General features: G+C 45.2%; 1 protein-coding gene across 6 annotated transcripts in view; it reads left to right on the top strand.

Annotated features, from left to right (window-relative positions):
* ROBO3 (roundabout guidance receptor 3) overlaps positions 1-21824 on the top strand; it is a 338729-nt gene that overhangs the window by 161863 nt on the left and 155042 nt on the right. For all 6 annotated transcript variants that reach the window (XM_081890834.1, XM_081890833.1, XM_081890836.1 and 3 more), the window contains exon 2: positions 1255-1581. In XM_081890834.1, coding sequence (XP_081746960.1) covers positions 1255-1581 — 327 coding nt within the window. The remainder of the gene's footprint in view (positions 1-1254; positions 1582-21824) is intronic.

The raw sequence follows: 21824 nt of genomic DNA, 5'->3' as shown, positions 1-21824 counted from the left end.
TAATGTCTAATTATGCACTTGATCGTTTGCCAACTGCTAACACAAGCACACACCTCTATTCAGCCATTAATTAGCCCTGATGAGGTGGAAGCTTTCTTCTGACTGTCAGTACACTGCCAGTGACCTAATCAGTGGCCATTTGCATCCCCCCCCCCCGCTCCCCACGTGGCATATTCCTGTCGCCTTTGTTCCAAATATGGTGTGGGCTCAGAGCACTCCATTTTGATTGGTTCACAACACTTGCCTATGCTTCTGAAGACCAGCTTTCCTAACCTGTGTGACCATGTAGCCTCCTAAAAAAACCCCTCTCTACTCATTGACATCAGCCTCATCAACATCTGTTCCTTTTCTTACCTGCCCCTCACCATGAAGTCCAGAGGCAGGGCACAGCAATTTAAAATTCAATCATTTTAAAAAGTTTAAATCACTCACAGGGATAACATAAACATAGGAAATGAAGATACAAAATACATATCATAATAAAGAAGGGAACCTTTTCACTTGGCACCTAAAGATATGTAATGAAGTTGCCAGGCAAGCTTTCCTGGGGACGGTATTCCACATTCATTAGCTGTTGACATTGATCTCTCGATCTCCCATCACTCTCCAATACCCAGACCATTGCATGCTGCTTCTTTCTCTTTGAACTGTATGGGACCTTCGATGATGGCAAACGTTCACTTTTGACGGTAGTTTTTCCATTATGTGGTAGTATGAGCTTGAGCAGTAATAGCCTTGGGCACTGTAACTATCAATGACTCTGGAATATGAATTGGCTTTGGCCATTCACTGCCCTTCCTTTTCCATTACAATAGCCCAGTTCAGATGTCAAGCCAAAATTGAGGCAGAGCATATCTCAGACTCGTGCACTCCCTACTTACTTCTGAATTTGTGACCACCATAGTTTGCTGTTGCATCTGGATACTGTTTGCAGAAACCAAAGTTGTTTTCCAAATCAGAATGGGAAACAAGGGCTTGCTTTGGTTCCTAATGCTGGATTTGGAGGCAAACTCCGGTTTGCAAGAAATATATTTATTCAGTTCAGGTTAACAACAAGCAATGGTTGGTGAAGACCAGGTAAGTGAGGGAGGGAAGTGGAGCTGGTGGGGGTGGAGCTTGGAGAAAACACATACCTGTAATGTAAATCATGGTTTGGCTTTGACGTCTGAACTGTGCCTGGTCTTGTTTTTTTAGTTCTGCAACAGTCCCTTCTGTGCTGCTCTCTATAACCATTTCTCTCTTTTTGCACCTCAGGCTCTCGGCCTCGCCTTGAGGACTCATCTCCGCGGATAGTAGAGCATCCCTCCGACCTCATTGTGTCCAAGGGGGAGCCAGCAACGTTGAACTGCAAAGCGGAAGGACGTCCCACCCCCATCATTGAGTGGTACAAGGATGGGGAACGGGTGGAGACGGACAAGGAAGACCCTCGATCCCATCGCATGTTGCTGCCCAGCGGTTCCCTTTTCTTTCTGCGTATCGTGCATGGACGGAGGAGCAAACCGGATGAGGGAGTGTATGTCTGTGTAGCCAGGAACTACCTGGGTGAGGCTGTCAGCAGGAACGCATCTCTGGAGGTAGCCAGTAAGTAGAATACTGAACAAGTGAGATGGAACTTTGGCTTGTCTTAAGTGATACGCCGCAAGCGATGCCATGCTCATCAGCTCCCATAAACGATGGGCAACTGTGTGGCCTGAATGGTGGTTCATGATATTGGGATTAAATGTGGTTTGAGTGTGGTCCCAATTTTGTGAACAGCCACTTCCCATGTGTATTTGAATTTGCAATTATAGTTGAGCACTATAGAACATATGGCAAGAGATGAGCAGCTGCCCTGGAGATATACCCTTAAGTACTTTCTGCCAACCTATAATTTGTTCTCTTCCCCTGCCCCAGTTTCCTCCAAACTCCTAGCTACATCCAAACCATGTTGATTAAAAATTAAATGCCCAAACTGAAAGGGAATAGAAATGTTTCTGCTAATCTCATCCATTGACAGGGATTGGGTGTTGCTGTTTGTCGAACAAAATGAGTTAAGCAAATAGCTGGAGGGAGGAGCGATGAGGGCGCTTTCAAATTCCTGCTACCTGATCATTTCACCTAGAGCATAATACATTCCAGTGTTGCCCATGTGTCTGTGTGTTGCCTGTGAATTAACTGATAATGTTTCAGATAGATTTGCAGGTCTCCTTATGTTTCTCCTCTCCCTCCCTTTAAACGAAGCAAAGGACTTAGGATGCCAAAAAGAGTTTCAATTGGAAAAGTTGCATAAAGTCTAAATTTGTTGTTGAGGTGTGCAGACCATATCAGCCTTCATATAGCCAATAACAGGGCCGTATGTATAATCTGTTACTGCTGGCGATGACTGAAGACTGTAGAATTCTCTTGGTGGGGAAGAGACACATCTAAGTAGTAAATCATGGAATCTTCTGGTAGGGAAAGACCCCTATTTTGAAACTGACTCCTCCAGTTAATGTAGAACAGAGGTGGGAAACCTGTGGCCTAACTCTAATTTGCTCTAGCTAGTATAATTTGCTCTATCTAATTTGCTCTAACTAGTATAGCCAATGGAGGGGGTTGATGGGAGTTGTAGGCCAGCAAAATCTGGAGGACCGCAGGTTCTCCGCCCAAGCTATGTAGACAATGGTGAGTCAGGTGAACCAGAGGTATAAAGGGAGTGATCTGGTACAAATACCAGGGAAAAGGTCAGCAGAGACACTTGGAATGCATGTAGGATATATTTCTGAAAAGTTTGCTTGTTCATTGGTATTGGAAACATTTCAGGAAAAAGAGTATGTCTGTTTTCTTTGCTGGTTGTCAAGCATCTGAGTGAAGGAATCTTACCTATTTCTAGGTTTTTAATCCCCCTCCTCCCAATTTTGCTCAGGTCACTTTCCAACATCTATAAGACATGAGCAAACACTCTGTTGATAAGTCCATTGAGTTCTGGTTATAAACTCTTTCTAGCAACTAGCCCGGCTGCATTCTTGGCAGGCTTCTCTAGTTGTGCCTTTCAAGGAGCAAAGGTCCCTGAGAAGCAAACAGCCGTGTGGATTGTGGGCACGGAAGATATCCAGGTTTATTATTTATCTGCCCTGACCTCAAAACCAATCTCCTGCGCGGCTTTCCAAGGCACTCTCCACCCATTGTCTTCCTTAATGGTTTTATGGAGACAAAGATCTACAAACAAACAGTGCGGAAAAGCATTCAGGCCTGCCGAAAGTGACACAAGATGAATGATGGCCTTGCTTGAGACAAGGCCAAACACCAGCAGCAGGGGAAATGAAATGCCATTTCGGTTAAGCCCTTGGAGTCGCTAACATGTTCAGGCACCTCCCAAGCTGAACTTAGCATTAGTTGATCTCCAAAACTGGTAAGGGGGGGACCTTTGACCACTAGCCCTCTGTGATTTGTGGCTATTGGCTGGATTGATAACAGGTTATGGTGGAAATAAAGCTATCAAAGGAGTGTGCTGCAGCCAGGGTAATTGGTCAAAATGCAGACATCAAAGGGAAATCTATAAAATGGCTCCCTGTGAAGCTGATGTGCTGGAAGTGGGTGTGTATATGGAGGGGGATAGAATAGACAATTATTCCAGAGGCCAGCAAAGATTCTAGGGACAGGGACAGCAGGAATGATGGGGCAAAGCCCAGCCCCCCCTCCACACTTGGATGAACATATGGATAGGATTTTAGACAGAGACAGTGTGCTGTTTCACGTATAATGCCAGACATCAGGTTCTCCCTCTCCATCTCCCTCTGCCCACTGGTTTTCCAGTTCTGGCTTGCAGGAAAACTGTGGTTTGCACAAAACATAGTTGTTCCAGTTTGGATTAATGTTAGAAAAATGCAACCTGTGCCGTTAATAGAGATAGTGCAACTCGTACAGCACATTGGCGACAAATATTCACACAGTTGTTCAAAAATAATTTTACCCCATTTATCAAATATGTGAGAAAGAGACAATTACTTACAAAGTGCCATGAAAACTTACAAACTACCTAAAATATAACGAGAGAATGTGTATGTATATATATATCTGTAATCAAACAGGGCTACCTTGCTAAGCTATTCAGTCTTGTGTGCTTAAGCCAAGAAATTGTCTCTTCAAAGATATGTAAGTACATAATTATGAACTTTTGCATCAAAATTGATTCTTTGCATATTGTGGGAGAATTTATATTTACTTTTTACAGTGGTACCTCGGGTTACATACACTTCAGGTTACAGACTCCACTAACCCAGAAATATTACCTTGGGTTAAGAACTTTGCTTCAGGATGAGAACAGAAATCACACGGTGGCGGCACGGCAGCAGTGGGATGCCCCATTAGCTAAAGTGGTGCTTCAGGTTAAGAACAGTTTCAGGTTAAGAACAGACCTCCAGAAGGAATTAAGTAGATAAGCAGAGGTACCACTGTATGTTGATTCTGGTAAGATTCCTTTTGGATTACTATAAGTTAGCACTAATAGACACATCAATGGCATGGGACAACTGAAGAAGCCCAGAAAACTGTGCTCAGGGAGTGTGCTATCTGCCAATCCCAACAAATCGGCCCCACTGGGGGCGAAACAGCAGCCTCTCAACTGCATGGACTGCTAGGCGAAATGGGGATAGAACTCTGGAATCCTGTCTTCTTTATTACTTCATAGGCCACTTCATCAGCACCTCAGAGCTGCCGGGAACAACGTTGAACTTACCCTTTTCTTGAATCTTCTTGAACTTATTTAAAAAACAAGAAAAAAATGAAAAACCGAGTCAAGAATTTGTAAGAACCCAGTAAAATCTGATATTGCAAGTTCACTTTATTTTAGGTAGTTTGTAAGTTTTCATGGTACTTTGTAAGTAATTGTCTCTTTCTCACATATTTGATGAATGGTGTAAAATTATTTTTGAGCAACTGTGTGAATATTTGTCGCCAACGTGCTGTACCAGTTTGGATTAATGGCTGAATATGTTTCTACAGGAAACTGGAATGCGCAAGGAGTAAAGGTCTGTGTGTCCATAGTGGCAAATCACAGTTTCACATCTCTTATAAACTGGGTCTGTGTTTCTGCTGAAACTGCTGCCCAGGTGCACAAGGCAAAACTGAGTTGCCATCAGCTTTGCTGTGCAGCGGTACCTGCTACTGCTTTGCCCCAAAAGCTTATCTGCCCTTGTTTTAGTCCACTTTGTGTAGCTATCGAAGTGGGTTGAGATTGCTTACAGAAGTTCATGCCAGAAAACTGAGCGAGCGTTGCCTTAAATGGCAATAGTTCTTGATTTTGCATGCAAGGAGTAATCCTGATTTTCTGGAGAAGCCGTAACACAAAGCTGTGTGTAGATTTCTCACAAATATTTAGACTTATGTACTCTTCTTTGCTCTTCTGTCTGTCTGTCTCTCTTTCTCCAACACAAACCTCTAGACTGAGGTTTGGCTCCTTACACACATGGTAGCAACAGAACATTCACCAGTAATATTCAGCTTAGCCTGCCAAGTAGGCTTTCTAGGATGGAAGTAGAAAAAAACCACTCTTAGGCAAACAGCTAGTATAGTTCAAAACAGCTTCCTTCATTGTGCCTGGGAGTGTCCTGCGATAGGAAGCAACAAATGCTAGCTAATCTGATCTGTCATTCCCTTGAACGCATAGCTTGGGAAGCAACTCATTCAATACTGAAAGCCACATTGGGAATATATAGGAAACTATTTGTTTGCATGCTTTAATGCGTAACGCTTTTCATAAAGTTTGCAATTGCTTTGATAGGCACTTTGGCAAGAGCTAAGCATGCTATATTATTGTTGTTGTTTATTGTTACAATTACACATTCTAGTGGTGGCAACCCTTAAACAGTTTTGAAGATGGCATTTAGCTAATTGAGAAATCGGTTTACACACTTAAGGGTTCAGCCAGCATATGTGCTGATCTGTCTTATTTGTCTGAATGTTGGTATAATTCTGGCAGGAGTTACTCTCTGTTTACTGGCAATGCAGGCTGATTTAACTCTCCAGTGGCAGCAGTTTCAATTCTGAAGACATGTAACAAAAACGATCAGTAAAAAGAAAAACCAGCAATACAAATAGTTTGCCTTGTAGTGCCCTTGTTTTTCAGCCAGTAACACCAGCATGATTTACATCTTGTTTGTAAATTTAACATATTTTTGGCCCACCTTTCCATTTTGAAAAAGGAAAGCAGTTGAAAGCAAAACACAATATGAAAAACCACTGCAAACACTTTAAGGAATTTCAGTAACTATAAAATAAAATATAGAAACAAGATGGCACATAAAACAACACGGATTAACTTGTCAAATTAAACACCTGTTGGAATGAAAACATCTCTCAGGGTTGGGAGTTTCATAGTCTGGATGCAGCCATGGAGACTGCCATGTCCTCACAAAATATAACCTGGATAGAGATGGCGTATTCAAAAGAGAACCCACAACTGAAGTGGCCCTGTAGGTATCCTAAAATGTTTAGGGTAATAACCAACACCTTGAACTGGCCCACAAACAAATCAGTAGCCACTGTACCTGGAAGCTACCTGTCTTATGTGCTGCAAGTTTAAATAATTCCTGGAGAGCGTCTTTCATTTTTCTAGCATGGCCACAAGTTGAACTCATGATTCTCCTATGCTATCTCTGGGATTAGAGACAGTTGTTGTTGTCGTTGTCATCATCCATCTGTCTCAAGAGATAATGGAGTGTGCCTCTGGGGGTGAAGTCAAACTGCTGCAGTGACCTACCCAGGGCAGTGTGTATGGAGGTCCTGGGGTGCCCAGGTGACAAGACCCCCCTCTTGGCCTCACTGAAGGAAAAGGAAAGCAGAGCAATACGTTGGGCACCAGCTTGGCTGCTGAAGTTGCCGGAAGGAGGCGTGCAAGGCGCCATCCAACTGTCTTTGGGACTCCACTCTGGATTTGTGTGGCTTTGTGAATACCAATGGCTGGGGAACAAGAGCAGGAGAGGACTATGGTGCTCATGTCCTGCTTGTGGGCTTTCCTGCAAGCATCTTGTTGGCTTCTTTGGGAAGCAGAATGCTGGTCTCCATTGACCTTTGGTCTGATCCAGCAGGGCTCACTTTTCTTACATAAAGAATTCTATAAGTTTACAGATCGTAAGAGCATCTCAGTTTCCTTCTTGGATCTAACCATAACTTCCATCTAGTGGCTTCCTGCATTGACTTCCATTTGGCTTCTAGGTCCAACTGAAGATGCTGATCATAGCCTTTAAGGCCCTAACTGGTCTGAGCTCTACATACTTTTGAAAAGTTTGCCTTGCCATGGCCAGTGATCTGCCATGGAGGCTCTGTTCCAAGTGCCTTACTTTTGGGTCTAGTTGGCTATACCACTTCACCCTTGGAAGGGGAAGAGAATGAAAGCCTTTGATGGCTTGCAATTTCCCCCCGGAATGCCTTATACGGGGGGCATATTGTTAAGCCAACGTATCCTGCTCAAGCAGGTGGCCCTTTGGTGCCATAGAGATTCCCTATCTTTTAGCGTTGTCTTAGCCGTTGCTTTTAATGAAAGGCTCTGAAGCATCACGTTGTGTCCGCATGAGAGATTTAAAGGATGTGAGGTCAAAGATTAGCTCCCAGCAGGGAAAAAGAACCTTTAAATGGGGAAAAGAAGAAGGGGTTGAGCGAGCAGCATCTTTAGGGTGGAGCTGAGGGACTTGAGCAGAACTGCCTTTTGTCAGGGTCTGAGGTGATTTTCTGGCACCGGTGAAAAGGCTGATATACCCTCGTGCGCATCCTTTTGTACGGTTCAGAAAAGGCAGAGGGAACAGCTCAGCTTGTAGCAATTAGTGAGCAGCCTGACCTTCCCTGAACGTCCATCCCATGGCCCAAATGGATTTTCTGTTGCCTTCCCATTAAATGACGGATGAGGCCTCAGGTAAATGGTTGAAACATCCTCCATCAGAAGAGCGATGGGGAAGGTGGGGGGTTGGAAGGGGTTGTCTAGTGGACTGCAGATAACATCTCATAATGATTGTGAGGAATAGAATGAGGCCATTTTCAGGGGAATTTGCCAAATGGTCCTGCTGGCATGATCTAGACGCTAATGCCTAACCGAAATGCCGTAAGTGGCTGTTACACAAAGTATTGTGGGTATTTTTAGACCTAGAGGAAGTGGAGATACATAACTGGACTTGTTGCAGCTACCTTATCTAAAAGCCTTAGTGTTTTGACACAGCAGGACTTTTACAGAGAGAGACATTACTTCCATTTTGCTGGAGTGGCTTCCAGTTCGGATCCCTCCGCCGCCATTTATTGGATAAAGGTTCTGAAAGTCATATTGGCAATGAAATGCTGGAGACTGGTCCAACTCCGCTGTGATGGAATCTTTCAGTGGGAAGCTGGACCAGAGATGCTTGAGGGTTTTTGGTCTTTGTGAATTCCTCTATGAGACAACTCGCTGTGCACCTGTGGTGGACTGGAACTTCCCTTTCCAGTTCACACTTTTCTGGATGTTCCTTAGCTAGTTATCACATTTAGGGATCACTTCCCAAGTCCTGAAGTAATTTACAAGAATAAAATTAAGTGATGAAAATAAACTTCTTTTTTAAAAAAATCATTGCTGCCCAAATGGTATCAAAGTTGGTGCCAGATGGGAAGAGCATTTCATAGATGGGGGCTATTACTTAATATGCTGCTCTCCACAGTTTAAGTGCATGCAATGATGCATTTAAATGTGCATTTTGAGATGTAACACATCTAAATACATACTTAAAGGGGGAGCACATTTTAATTCTGAATACGCCGAAATCCTCCACGCACACTTACAGGACCAATTGTTGTTATACAAAGGTGATGGTGGGATATTGGCGACTTTCGAGTGGAGGTGTATGAGTTTCCTTTTCTAATAAATACATAAACAACATCCACACAGTCCCGTAAGTCAGTGTTCTTCAACCACGGGTCCACAAACGGGGGTTGTTGGTTTGCACTACAACTCCCATCATCCTCAGCCAGCTTAGTCAGGGGTCGGGGTTGATGGGAATTGTAGTCTAGCAAGTATCCGTAGACCCAAGGTTGAAGGATACTGCTAGAAGTTATATTTTCATCCTGCCCAATGGAAGATTGCACACAGTTTGAGAAAACTGTGCATGACTGCATCAAAATGAAGGGGTAGTGGCGGGGAATGAGGAAATACCTTTTGTAACAACCACCGAGCCTTTCTGAAGGTGATTGTCTTCCGTGTCAACTTTTCAGAAGCGTTGCTGGTTTTACCTCAGCGCATACATGGTGAAGCAGGTTCCAGAACAGTATGCAAGGGAGAGTTCTGGAATAACTGGCAGGGCCCTAGTCTAAGCTGCGAAAGACACTGGGGTCTATATTCCTGTCTCCATCACTGGTGCTGTCCTGCTCCCCACATCCCAGGGAAACAAAAGCCCATCTCTCTCTCTCTCTCTCTCTCTCTCTCTCTCTCTCTCTCTCTCTCTCTCTCTCTCTCTCTCTGGTGTTTTGGAGACAGAAATGTGTCTGAGGCACTGACAACGGGCTGACAGCTCCGTTGAGAGCCGGGCCACAGCATGGGCAGTGTCTCGGAACACTTGCCAGCCATCTCTAAACTGGAATTATTTATTGATTTTTGTGTCACTTCTCAGTCCATTACCCAGACAGGATGCATTTATGTAATTTGGGAAAGGGGGCAGCTGCTGGGTAAACAATCCAGGAACATATTTCTTTGCCGGGCTCCTGGACGTCCCAACTATCCGCATGGGCTTTTGCTGAGACCAGAAACTAGGGGTGGGCAGGGGGAGGACTACAGACCTCACCAAACACGCATGCCCTTGGGGGTGAGGGCTGCTCTTCTTTGCCGTGAAGCAAAGAGAAATTAACTTTCCATCCCATGCTAGGAGAAGTTGCGTTCTACCAGCAGACAACTCGGGGGGGGGGGGCTCCTTCTTGCTCAGGAAGCTGCAACCCGCATTGGCAAAATAGCATTTGCGAGCCCCGGATTTGCCAGATAATTTTAGCTTTCAGTGGATTTCATAGTTTGGAATGTGGGTTGCGGGGAGCCGCCTGAAAAGTGCAAAAAATAAACAAATCGCTCCAGTAATCATGTCGCCTCTCTCTTTCCTCCTCCCTCCCGCCTTCCATTTTCAGCTATACGTTTTGGGCAAGAATGGCTGTCTTTCGGGGATGTTTATCCGAGGCTTGTAATCAGCCCGGCCTCCTTGCTTACAAGCCTTTTTTCGCTCCCGTTTTGGACAGTGATGGGTTATTTCCCCCTCTTTCTTCTAACCAGGGACCTCCTAGTGATAAAGTGCACCCATTCCAGGGGGAGGTCATGTGATTAAGTCATTAGTGGTGTACCCCCCATTGAGGAGGGGGGTCCTGAGCCACACAGAGAACAGAAAGAGAGAGGTTTCATCCAGGTTTGAGCCATTCAAAGCTAGGACATGAGTGATATCTAAGAGGGGGAAATTAAGTCATTTCCTAAGTAATGGGAGTCCTTTCGGGCGACCCTTTTCAGCTTTTCCCTTGATTGTACTGGGAATTTACTTGGATAAATCGTGGTGTGTTTTTCTTTTAATTTTGCCAGTGTGAAAAAGGTTCAGCTGGGTTTGAGCTGGGGGAGCTCATGAGGCTGAAAAGCCGGCAGGGGTGGGGTGGGGACTTCCTTTTGCAGCTGAAATGACCACCATTGTTTTTATTGGAGTCGGGTGGTGGTGCTGGGGGGAGAGGAATGATCTTTTGTGTCTAATTTTGTCTTTTCCTCGCAGTGGTGATGGCTCCTCCTGGGCTTTCAGGCATCCTTTTTATATGGTCTTGCACATTCACGATTTCTGGGGAAACGCACCACTCTTGCCTCCAATGAATATGTTTTTCTCCTGAAAAGACAGGCTTCCGCGGAGACGCATTCTTTATTTTTGGAATTCATCGTTTCACATTTCAACAAGCATCTTTAATTTATGCAGCAAGATGCGATGATGCTCGCTATCTTAGATGGCTTTGAAAGGGCATTAAACAAATGGAGGATAAGTGCTTGGCAATGGTTCCTAGCCCTGATGGCAATTTGCAACCTCCCGGGTTCGGAGGCAGTATAGAATCTTTGGACCTCCTGAGAGATACATGCTAACATACACTCACACCTCTCCATTCTGGGAAATGAGTTGTCACAGTTCAGTGACACATTCCAGCTACCAAAAAAGCACTCGAGGAGGATGCAGAGCAGTGCCATTGAGGGGTGTGACCTGGGCATAGTGGTTGTGGCCTGGGAAGACTCCTGAGGGCCAGATGGAGTGGTCTAGGGGGCTACAGTTGGGCCTTGGGAATGGATAGACTATTGGTCCAATCCATCAGGGCTCTTCTTATGTTCTGAACATGTTAGTAAATTAGCACTAGGTCAAATGGCCTTCAGTATTCTTATATGTGATTGGTGGTAACAGGACAGGATATCATAGGCATGTTTGATTCATTGACTGTATGTAAGCTCCCATAATTTTAAAAGAGAAAGGACTTAGCACAGAACTGGTGTTGCATAGTGGGTAGATGCATTTATTTGTTGCATTTTATATCCCACCCTCAAATTGCCGTACATGGTCTGTCTGCCCCCCCCCCCACTTCTTAATTAATTCCCACAATAACCCACTGAAGTAGGCTAGAGTGAGAGGCAGTGACTGGCCCAAGGTCACCAGTGAGTTTCGTGGTCAAGTGAGGATTTGAACCCTGGTCTCCTAGGTCCTAGTCTGACACTCTTAACTCCTTCACTCTCAGAGTACACTCATTGGCAATTATGGAACAATGCATAGTATCTCATGCCCTTGTTCCATTAGTGCAAGGATTTGCACTTGTGCAACTGAGCTTCCAACCCTTTCCTATCCCAGACCATCCCCAGATCTGCTCTGGAGGGTTGATGGAACACTAGCAGAGATTTAGGGGGCACACGGAGGAGGTGGGAGGCCCTGTTCTGCAAGTGGAAATCCATTCACTGATGGGACACATTATTAGACACTGCTTTGGATACAATCCTTATATTTTGGTGTGGAAGACAAGTGGGTTTGTTGGGCCCTTTCTGGATTGATCCCTGCATTCCACCTTGGTTCTTTGCTCTGTTGCATTATGTGAAAAAGCAATCCATTAGATTTTTATTGAGAGCTGCAGACCAGCAAGACCTGGGTTTCCACAGGTCTCTCACACTCAGATTAGATAATCACAGTGGTGCGATTTTGAATGTCTCCTGCCGTGTTTGCTTTTCCTGCCAGTACCACCTTGCTGTATTCGGAAGCTGCTGCTAAAGGCAATGTTGACTGTCCTTGGCTTGTATTTTATGGGATGGAGGGCGAGGCAGGCAGAGTGATGACCTTGTTTTGAGAATACAATTGGAGGGCAACTTCTCTCTCTCCCCCCTCCCCGTATTTCTTTCTTTCTCTCTCTTTTTTTACCATGTCACTGTGAGATTTCAGGCCAGCAATTGGCAGAGCCCTGGAGCAGAACAGTTTGTTAGATTTATGAGCCTGAATAGTGCTAACAGTTCGCCGGATGTGTATACGTCAGCTTGTTGTTGAATCCCCTATGAGGGACGTACTCCAGCCAAAGTTAAACACAAAGTTAAAGAGGACACTCCTACTCAGAAGCAAGTGCAAATTGAGTTCAGTGGTGCTTGCCCCCAAGCAATAGGATTGCAATCTTAATTCCCTTTCTGACAGGTAGATTTTTAAGATCTTCTGTTGAAATCAGCGAGACATTGACTAGATTAGGGATGGGGAATCTCTGGACCTCTTCATGTTGTTGGGCTCTGATTGGGTCAGGGATGAGGAATATGTGGTACTCCAGGTGTTTGAGGGCTCCAGCTCTCCCCAGTATCCGCCCACATGGCCAGTAGTAAGGGGTGATGTAGTCTAGCAGTACCTGGAAGGCCACAAGTGCCCCGGCATTGTACAAACTGGGAGCTAGTGTACACTTAATTCCCACCATTGGTCACATCTTCCCCTGAGTCTCATCTTCGTGACTCCATCCAATTCTGATCCCCGCAGGGAACTTTTCTCTGCCTGTCCACATTGCATGTGGCAAAAGGCAAAGAATAATGTAGGCCCCATAACTTGCATGGCCAGGAGCTCTATGGCTAGTTAAGATATTCTCCTCCCAGCTTTTGAGCTACTTTAATTCCTACCCGCCTGCAGGATTTGTTTTATTGGCTTGTTTTAATGCTCCCCGGTTCGTATAATTTCAAGAGTTGCTTTTAATGCTGCAAACGGGAACGTGTTTTGGAAGATACGACCAGCTCTTGACTGAGAACGAGACTGGGCAATTTTGCTATTGTGGGAGTAGCCTGATCACAGGGTGTGTGTTTTTTTAGTTTTTGCGTCACAGTGGGCATCTTCAGTTCAGCACATGGAATAGCTCTGCTTATCTAAAGCAACTCTTCCTGAAGAAATGGATGCAGAAGTTTTTCACACGCAGGGTTGTTTCTTCGCACTGCATATGAGGCTGCACACCCATGCAAGGTGACTTTCCCTTTTGCAAAGTCTCAAGGCAAGGCCAGCCATGCTGTGTAGGGCAGGGTTTGGGAACTTCAGGGCCAAGGAGCCAGATGTGGAACCTCCAGGGCTCTCTATCTGGCCGCTGGGACTCTACCCCAGGCAATAACCCTCACCTGCCCTGAGTGATTTTGCCTGGCTGCAATGTATCTGAAAATTCTTGACAATACCATTTGCCTGTCTGCATGGAGAACAGTGAGGGGTGTGCAGAAACTATCTCACTGTGCAAAGGTAAAATTAACTTTATTTCTGCATCCACTTTTGCCACTGCCAAAAGGGAGTGCAGCCCTCAGGTTCAAGCAGTGGCATAGTGTGGGGGGTGCAGGGGGGGCCGGCCGCACCGGGCACAACATCTGGGGGTTAGGGGGCGCAAATCCACGGGTTAGGGGGCGCAAATTACTTGCCTTGCCCCGGGTGCTGACAACCCACGCTACGCCACTGGGTTCAAGAAAGGTTCTCCCCCTTTGTTGTAGGGTGAAGCATTCTCCTTCAGATGGCACCATGAAAGGGGCAGTGGATGATGGATGGAGGCAGGAAGTGGTGTCTGACTGGTGCTGCTAGACAGCCCAAATTAGAGAGTGGAAGAGACACCATTTAGGCATTGCTTCAGGCAGCAAAATGTATTGGACTAGCACTGGAAATTCTGAAAGAATCATAGCATTTTAGAGTTGGAAAGCACTCCAGAGCTCATATAGCCTGAACTCCAGCTCAATACAAGAACCATGAAGCTACACCACCCCTGACTTATAGCTGTCCAACCTTTGCTACAATACATCTAGCAAAGGAGAGCCCATCACCTTTCGAGACAGACGTTCAGAAGTTTCTCCTGATGTTCTAGCTGATACCTGCTGCTTTGCAGTCTCCACTCATTCATTCCAAACTTGTCCTGTGAAGTGACAGAGAACAAATCTGATCCATCTTCTGCATCACAGTGTTTCAGATATTTGGAGGCTGTAATCATATCTCTCCTTGATCTTTTCTTCTCTAAGCTAAACATGCCCAGGGCTTTTCAACCGTTTCTCATAGGACTTGGTTTCCAGACCCCACATTGTTATATTATTTGGGAGCTAGATTTGTATGTTATCCTAAGTGGATACAGGGCCCTCTTTGGCTGGGTGGTATGTTTTCCATGTTGGGCATGTAGCAACCAGTTGTCTTGAATGCCCTACCCAGTGGGGTAGACAATTTTGCCACACCCAGTTAAAAAGCTAAGGTTGCAGAATAGTGTATACTATGGTCAATTACTCTTCTTGACTACATTTTGGAAGATAGAGATCTGTGGCATCTAAATGTGAAACTATGTGCCTGCCAGGCTGTGGGGAGATGCATGTTTCTAAAATTGTTGAGTAGGGTGTGTTAGCTTTGGGATCCCACACAGCCGCAGCTATGTTAAACAAATGGATCTGATTCCATCTAACAAACCTGTTGTTGGCAGAGCTGCCTTTTCTCCCCCTCTGCTCTGGCAGCTTGGCTGATGCCATTCCCTCAGAGTACATAGCATTAGCACATTAGTGCACCATGTCAACTTCACACTGTGCTGCTTGCATATAATCACTTTCCTGTTTGCTCTGAGCTCCAGAGGCACCTCCCTCCCCCCCCCCACGTGTCCCCCTAACAAGGCAGAAGCACCCCTGCTGTTGTTGAAGCAAGCCTGGGTCGCTGAGATGTGCTGTTGTGCCACGTGAAGCTGCGGGCTGTGGCACATGCTTCCGCCCTTTACTGTGCTAATAAGTCAAGCTGCCCTTGTTTGCTCTTCTTCACACAGGCGGCTGCTAATTGGGTTTCAAACACAAGGCTTGGCCAGCTCATCCTTTTGTTTTCTTCTCGTCTCTTAGCTTCCTGTTTATAGGCACCGCGCAGGGAAGGATTCTACACCAGCCGCGGTGTGGAGGCTACACACTTAAGTATGCAACAAGAGTCCACGCCGTGCGGTTAGGGTTGAATGCTCCACCCCTGAATGGGAAGCCAGACACTTAATTTGCCCCTGACAAGCTGCACCGCTGTTGGGTAATGTCCGCCTCATTGAAACAATCTTCCCAACAATCTGCCCCAGCTGTGGCCCTGCGCCTTGCAGGATGGGACAAGGCATTACAAGGCAGGAAACCAGGTTTATTTGCAAAAGCGCAGCTACGTCGGCTCATGCCAACCGGGTGGCGCCGTGTTTGTCCATTTCATTTCTCCTCTCCAAACCTGGCAGAGGCTCACAGAGGCACCCTTTTGGGGAGCATAAATAAATAAAAATGATGGCTGCTTGGCTCTTTCCATTAGTTCCAGATGGGTTGTTGGGATTTTGCTCCAAATTGCCATCTCAGGCTCATCGTCAGGCTGTGAACCAGCGAGAGAGGAAGCTGCAGGCTCCAAGTGGAGATCTGTCTGGAGACGTATGAGCTTGTGGAGGAGCCAGGGGTTATCCTATTGAGAATCTTGACACACACTCCCATTGTAGCTTCATCATCAAGACAATGATGAAAAGGGGCTGCATGGTCCAGCCTTCTCCCCTGAGATGGGAGGGGATGCCAGGGCTTTACAATTTGTCTTATGGCATGTATTTTTGTCAAGTTCAATTTTAGTTGTCCGTGCACTGGGGCTTCCATTGTTGCACCATCGCCACCCCTCCCCCTGAGCTGGGAGACAATTCCACAGTCTGATGCACACCACTGTCAAGAATTTTTCACTCACATTCAGCATAATTTTCCCATTTCCTAGGTTAGGCCTTATGTCACCTTCTCCATTTCCATTTCTCCAAAACAGGTTACGTCCCTCTGGGTCCGTCTGTCCATCTTGGCAGGTTCATCTTTTTCTTTTTTATGCTTCTCTCCACCTCCCCCCTAAGATCTTGCTTTTCACAAATCATGCTTGCTTCTCTCTCCCTCCCTCCCTCCCTGTATTTTCCAATTGATGTTTAAAAATAGGGATGTTAGTTTGGTTCACATTATATACAAACCAGCTTGCTTTGAACTTTGAACTTGCAGATGGAAATATAGCTGTTATTTGCTGTTTGCACTTCTCTGAATTTTGCAATACACTTTTTAGTGAAAAAAGTACCATAATGCTATAAAAATGAGTGTTTTAGCATAATAAGGGTAAAAGTAAAGGGACCCCTGACCATTAGGTCCAGTCGTGGCTGACTCTGGGGTTGCGGCGCTCATCTCGCTTTATTGGTCGTGGGAGCAAGCATACAGCTTCCGGGTCATGTGGCCAGCATGACTAAGCCGCTTCTCCTGCTGGAGCGCTACCTATTTATCTACTTGCACTTTGATGTGCTTTCAAACTGCTAGGTTGGCAGGAGCAGGGACCAAGCAATGGGAGCTCACCCATTCGTGGGGATTCGAACCGCCGACCTTCTGATCAGCAAGTCCTAGGCTCTGTGGTTTAACCCACAGCGCCACCCGCGTCCCTTTTAGCATAATAGCGGTTCATAAATGCACACATTTGGGTAAAATTCACAGTCAGCTCACAACTTGTGTGGGGATTATGTTCTGGGGTTTGCACATGAAGCTGAAAGTGTAAATAGTCAGAGCAGCTCCAGAACCACCGCCATGTGGCCATTCTACCTTTCAAAGCTGGTGCACTGAGTGGAATCTGCCCCTCCCAATGAATTGGAGAGCTTTTAAGCTTTCCACTTTGCTTATGGGGCTCTGGGAGGCCCTGGCAAGATCTCTGATGGCCCTGTCTCACAGCCCATAAGAAAGCCTCCCAGACTCTGCTAAGCAAACCTGAGAACTTAAAAGCTCTTTCTGTGCTGGTGCAAAAAGAGCTTTTAAGCTCTCTGTGTTGTGTGTGTTTCATTTATGTGATTTCAGCTGGCTGCTGCCAGGCGTGTACAGCTGCGATCACGCAAGTTAAATGCATGCAAGTGGTGAGTCGACTGTACCAAAAACTGCAAAAAGATTCTGCCATTTACATTGCGGAATGATTTGAAAATGGGGGCGGAACGTACTTGGTGAATAAAGTCATGCAAAACTGACTGGAAGTAGACTGATTTGTCCATCTTACTTAAGAAAAGCCACACATTTTCGTCTCTCATAATTGTGTGGATTTAACACAACCTCTTTGAAACAGTGATGTCAACATAAGGAGAGTGCTGTTTGAAAACTGAGGCTAACAAAGCAGTCATTTGAAAGGGTGCCCACAATTTAAAGTAAAGGTAAAGGGACCCCTGACCATTAGGTCCAGTTGTGGCCAACTCTGGGGTTGCGGCACTCATCTCACTTTATTGGCCGAGGGAGCCGGCGTACAGCTTCCGGGTCATGTGGCCAGCATGACTAAGCCGCTTCTGGCGAACCAGAGCAGCGCACAGAAACGCCGTTTGCCTTCCTGCCGGAGCAGTACCTATTTATCTACTTGCACTTTGATGTGCTTTCGAACTGCTAGGTTGGCAGAAGCAGGGACCGAGCAACGGGAGCTCAACCTCTTGTAGGGATTCGAACCGCCGACCTTCTGATCGGCAAGTCCTATGCTCTGTGGTTTAACCCACAGCGCCACCCGCGTCCCACAATTTACCATATTCTAAAGAACGTGAAGGTATTAATCCCCAGCCCAACAAGATGGAGGCAACTTGTGATCTTGCCAGGTGAGGACCTTCTTGCACGACCATTTTAGAACATTCCAAGGAAGAACTATACATTACCTTGTTGTCCCTGCATCTCCCGGTAACTTTCCACTCAGATGTGCAAAGGTATTGCAGATGGGGTTATTATTATTTTCGTAAGAATACTCTCCTTGTGCCCCATGGCATGGCTCCTTCCACACTGCACATCAAACGAGACCATGGCGCAACATGGTTGCAATCTCCTCTGTGGTCATCACCCTGTGGGTGATGTCTGCGCCTGCAGCCTTGACAGAGCGGTATGTACAGTTCTGGATAGGTAAAGGTAAAGGTACCCCTGCCCGTACGGGCCAGTCTTGACAGACTCTGGGGTTGTGCGCCCATCTCACTTAAGAGGCCAGGGGCCAGCGCTGTCCGGAGACACTTCCGGGTCACGTGGCCAGCGTGACACCGCTGCTCTGGCGAGCCAGAGCCGCACACGGAAACGCCGTTTACCTTCCCGCTAGTAAGCGGTCCCTATTTATCTACTTGCACCCAGAGGTGCTTTCGAACTGCTAGGTTGGCAGGCGCTGGGACCGAGCAGTGGGAGCGCACCCCGCCGCAGGGATTCGAACCCCCGACCTTTCGATCGGCAAGTCCTAGGCGCTGAGGCTTTAACCCACAGCGCCACCTGTGGGCTAAAAAAAGGGTTCAGAAAATAGCAGCCCAAATGGTAATGTGGGTGAAACATCTCCCTTTTGAGGAACGGTTCCCACATTTATTTATTTACTTCATAAATATTTGATACACTGCTTGATTGCAAAAAAACACACCCTCAAAGCAGTTTGCAAAAAGAAAAGAAAAAGCAGTAACAGTATTGCTATAAGATTCAGGATGGTAGCAATGTTAGTCTGATGCAATCGGGGAAAAATAAAAAAATTGTCCAGTAGCACCTTAGAGATCAACTAAGTTTGTTCTGGGTATAAGCTTTCGTGTGCATGCACACTTCTTCAGAAGTATTGATATGAGCTGTTTAAAACAGCTATTTAAAATGTTGGGGGGAAACTGAAATGCACATCAGCAGCCTACATGCTTATCTGAAAATCCCTCTTATATTCTCACTATAGTAAATAAATAAAAAATAAATAAAAAATCATCTTACTGCGAGTCCTTGACTTGGGATGCTCAGTTTAACACAGCATGTCCTTCAGCTTTTACAATCCTTGTTCTTGGCCCCCCCCTTTCTTTTTTGCTGTTTATGGCATTGCCTCCCGCAAGCATAGAGAAGTGGTTTGTAAAGCATTTTCTGCAAATATTTGTTGGTTTCCTCACACCGCACTAAAGAAGCCTACATTCTGGAGAGGGAATTTATTCCTGGAACTGTATAGTGTAAGCATCTAGGAAAACAATAGATCAGGGAGGTTTTGTAGTGAGGGCGTATTATCTTCCTTGTCCAGCACAGAAAGAATAGCCTTGAGAGAGGCGTTGAAGTTTAACATTTTAAAGGATCAGGAATTTGACTTGGCCAGAAGAGAGCTACATGCAAGAGAGAACAAATGAAAGTATTGGAAGGGGATGAATGAGGAAAGAAGGTGGAAGAAGGGTGGCTGTCAAGGGTTATCTGCTTAGCCCTGACACTGAGGTCCTCCTCCAAGGGTCTTCTACTGGTTCCCTCACTGCGAGAAGTAAGGTTACAGGGAACCAGGCAGAGGGCCTTCTTGGTAGTGGCGCCTTTCCTGTCCGATGACCTCCTGTGGCGTTTGCCCTCCTAGGTTTGTGACATCATACTGGGTTCATAAGGAAAAGGTTAACTAATTGTAAAATGACTAACCAATGGGAACCCAAGGGGAGGAGTTAGAGTTAGAGTTAGGGTGGTTGAGAAGTCAGATGGGCAGGGTATATAATAATAATAATAATAATAATAATAATAATAATAATAATAATAATAATAATAATAATAATAGAATTTGGGAAATTCAGAAATGTTAACATGGATACAATATTATCACTTAAATGAAGTATTTAAGAAAGATGGGAAAGGAGGGTTTGGTGAACAAATATCACAATTGGAAAAATACCTTGTAGAATGTAATGTAATGTTAAAGTGCTATCTAAAATGTACAGTACTAGATATTATTGGAATGGGAGACAAAGGATGAGCAAGTAAAATATTTAATGATACATTGGGCAATAGACATTGGTCATAATATAGAGATAGAAGCATGGGAACAATTGTGGAATATGGATATAAAATTTGCAGCATATTATGGTTTAAGTGAAAATTGTATGAAAATGATATATAGGTGATATTTAACACCTAGTAAATTGGCAAAAATGTATAAATCAAAATTGAATAAGTGCTGGAAATGTAAAGAGCAGGAAGGTACTTTTTATCATATGTGGTAAACTTGTTGTAGGGTTAAAGCTCACTGGGAAATGAGATATAATGAAATGAAAAAGATGTTTAAGATAATATTCGTAAAAACACACACAAAAAACCCTGAAGCTTTCATCTTGGGAATTATAGGGGTAGAACTACATAAACAGTATAGAAACCTATTTATGTATACAACTGCAGCTGCAAGAATGTTACTTGCCCAGAAATGGAAAGAAGAAGAGGTCCTGATGAGAGAAGAATGGATACAAAAACTTTTGGAATATCCAGAAATGGCAAAACTTAACAGAATAATAAGAAATAGAGATAACAAATGTTTTATAAAAGAATGGACATGGTTTATTGAATATTTACAAGCAAATTGTAAACAGATAAAGACATTGCCAGGATTATTGTAATAATAACGGAACTGGGAGCCAGGATCTGAAACGAACTAGGCGGCAGAGTATGAGAAAAAGTCAGGAGCTGGGGACAGGAAATATGAACAGGAATGCAAGAGCTCAGGAAGATGTCTCTCAAACAAGGCTCATCTTGAAAAGGTAGTCTTTCTGTCCATAAGTAGCAAATGTGCAGCCTGGGTGGGTGGAACAAGGCTAGATCTGGAAGGTTCTTCCCTGGAGAGGCTGTGGTTATGTGTCTCACCACATCAGACAGTGGCCACTTTCTGAGTAGAAATCAAGTCATGGTAGAAGATGAGAGATGAGAGATGGTAGAGAAGACACAGAGGATGGACCTGTTGGTCAAGGGGAGGGGCGGTCTCCAAGGCTCTCATCTCCCTAAGACATGTAAACAAGCTTGAAGAGACCAGTGGAAAATAGTGCCAGGTAGAAGGCAATCATAGGATACATTCAGATAACTGGGAACTAGGGCTGGGCGATATCTGGTTTTCAACATCATGATTTATCACCAGCTAATCTTTGTGATGGGACGCGGGTGGCGCTATGGGTTAAACCACAGAGCCTAGGGCTTGCTGATCAGAAGGCTGGCTGTTCAAATCCCTGCAACAGGGTGAGCTCCCGTTGCTCGGTCCCTGCTCCTGCCAACCTAGCAGTTCGAAAGCACATCAAAGTGCAAGTAGATAAATAGGAACCGCTCCGGCGGGAAGGTTTCTGTGCACTGCTCTGGTTCACTAGAAGCGGCTTAGTCATGCTGGCCACATGACCCAGAAGCTGTACGCCAGCTCCCTTGGCCAATAAAGCGAGATGAGAGCCGCAACCCCAGAATCGGCCACAACTGGACCTAATGGTCGGGGTCCCTTTACCTTTAGGGTTATGTACAAAACATAAACAGTGGTTAATATTAAGTAGGACTAGTGAAAACAAGTCAGCTTCATAAATCAGTCTGGACTTATTTCCATGAGCCACAACCCCAGAATCGGTCACGACTGGACCTAATTGTCAGGGGTCCCTTTACCTTTACCTTTAATATTCGTGATATACCA

The sequence above is a fragment of the Podarcis melisellensis genome (genome assembly GCF_964234715.1).
Source record: "Podarcis melisellensis genome assembly, chromosome: 15".
Lineage (NCBI taxonomy): Eukaryota > Metazoa > Chordata > Lepidosauria > Squamata > Lacertidae > Podarcis > Podarcis melisellensis.
This window is presented reverse-complemented; position numbering and strand designations above follow the sequence as displayed.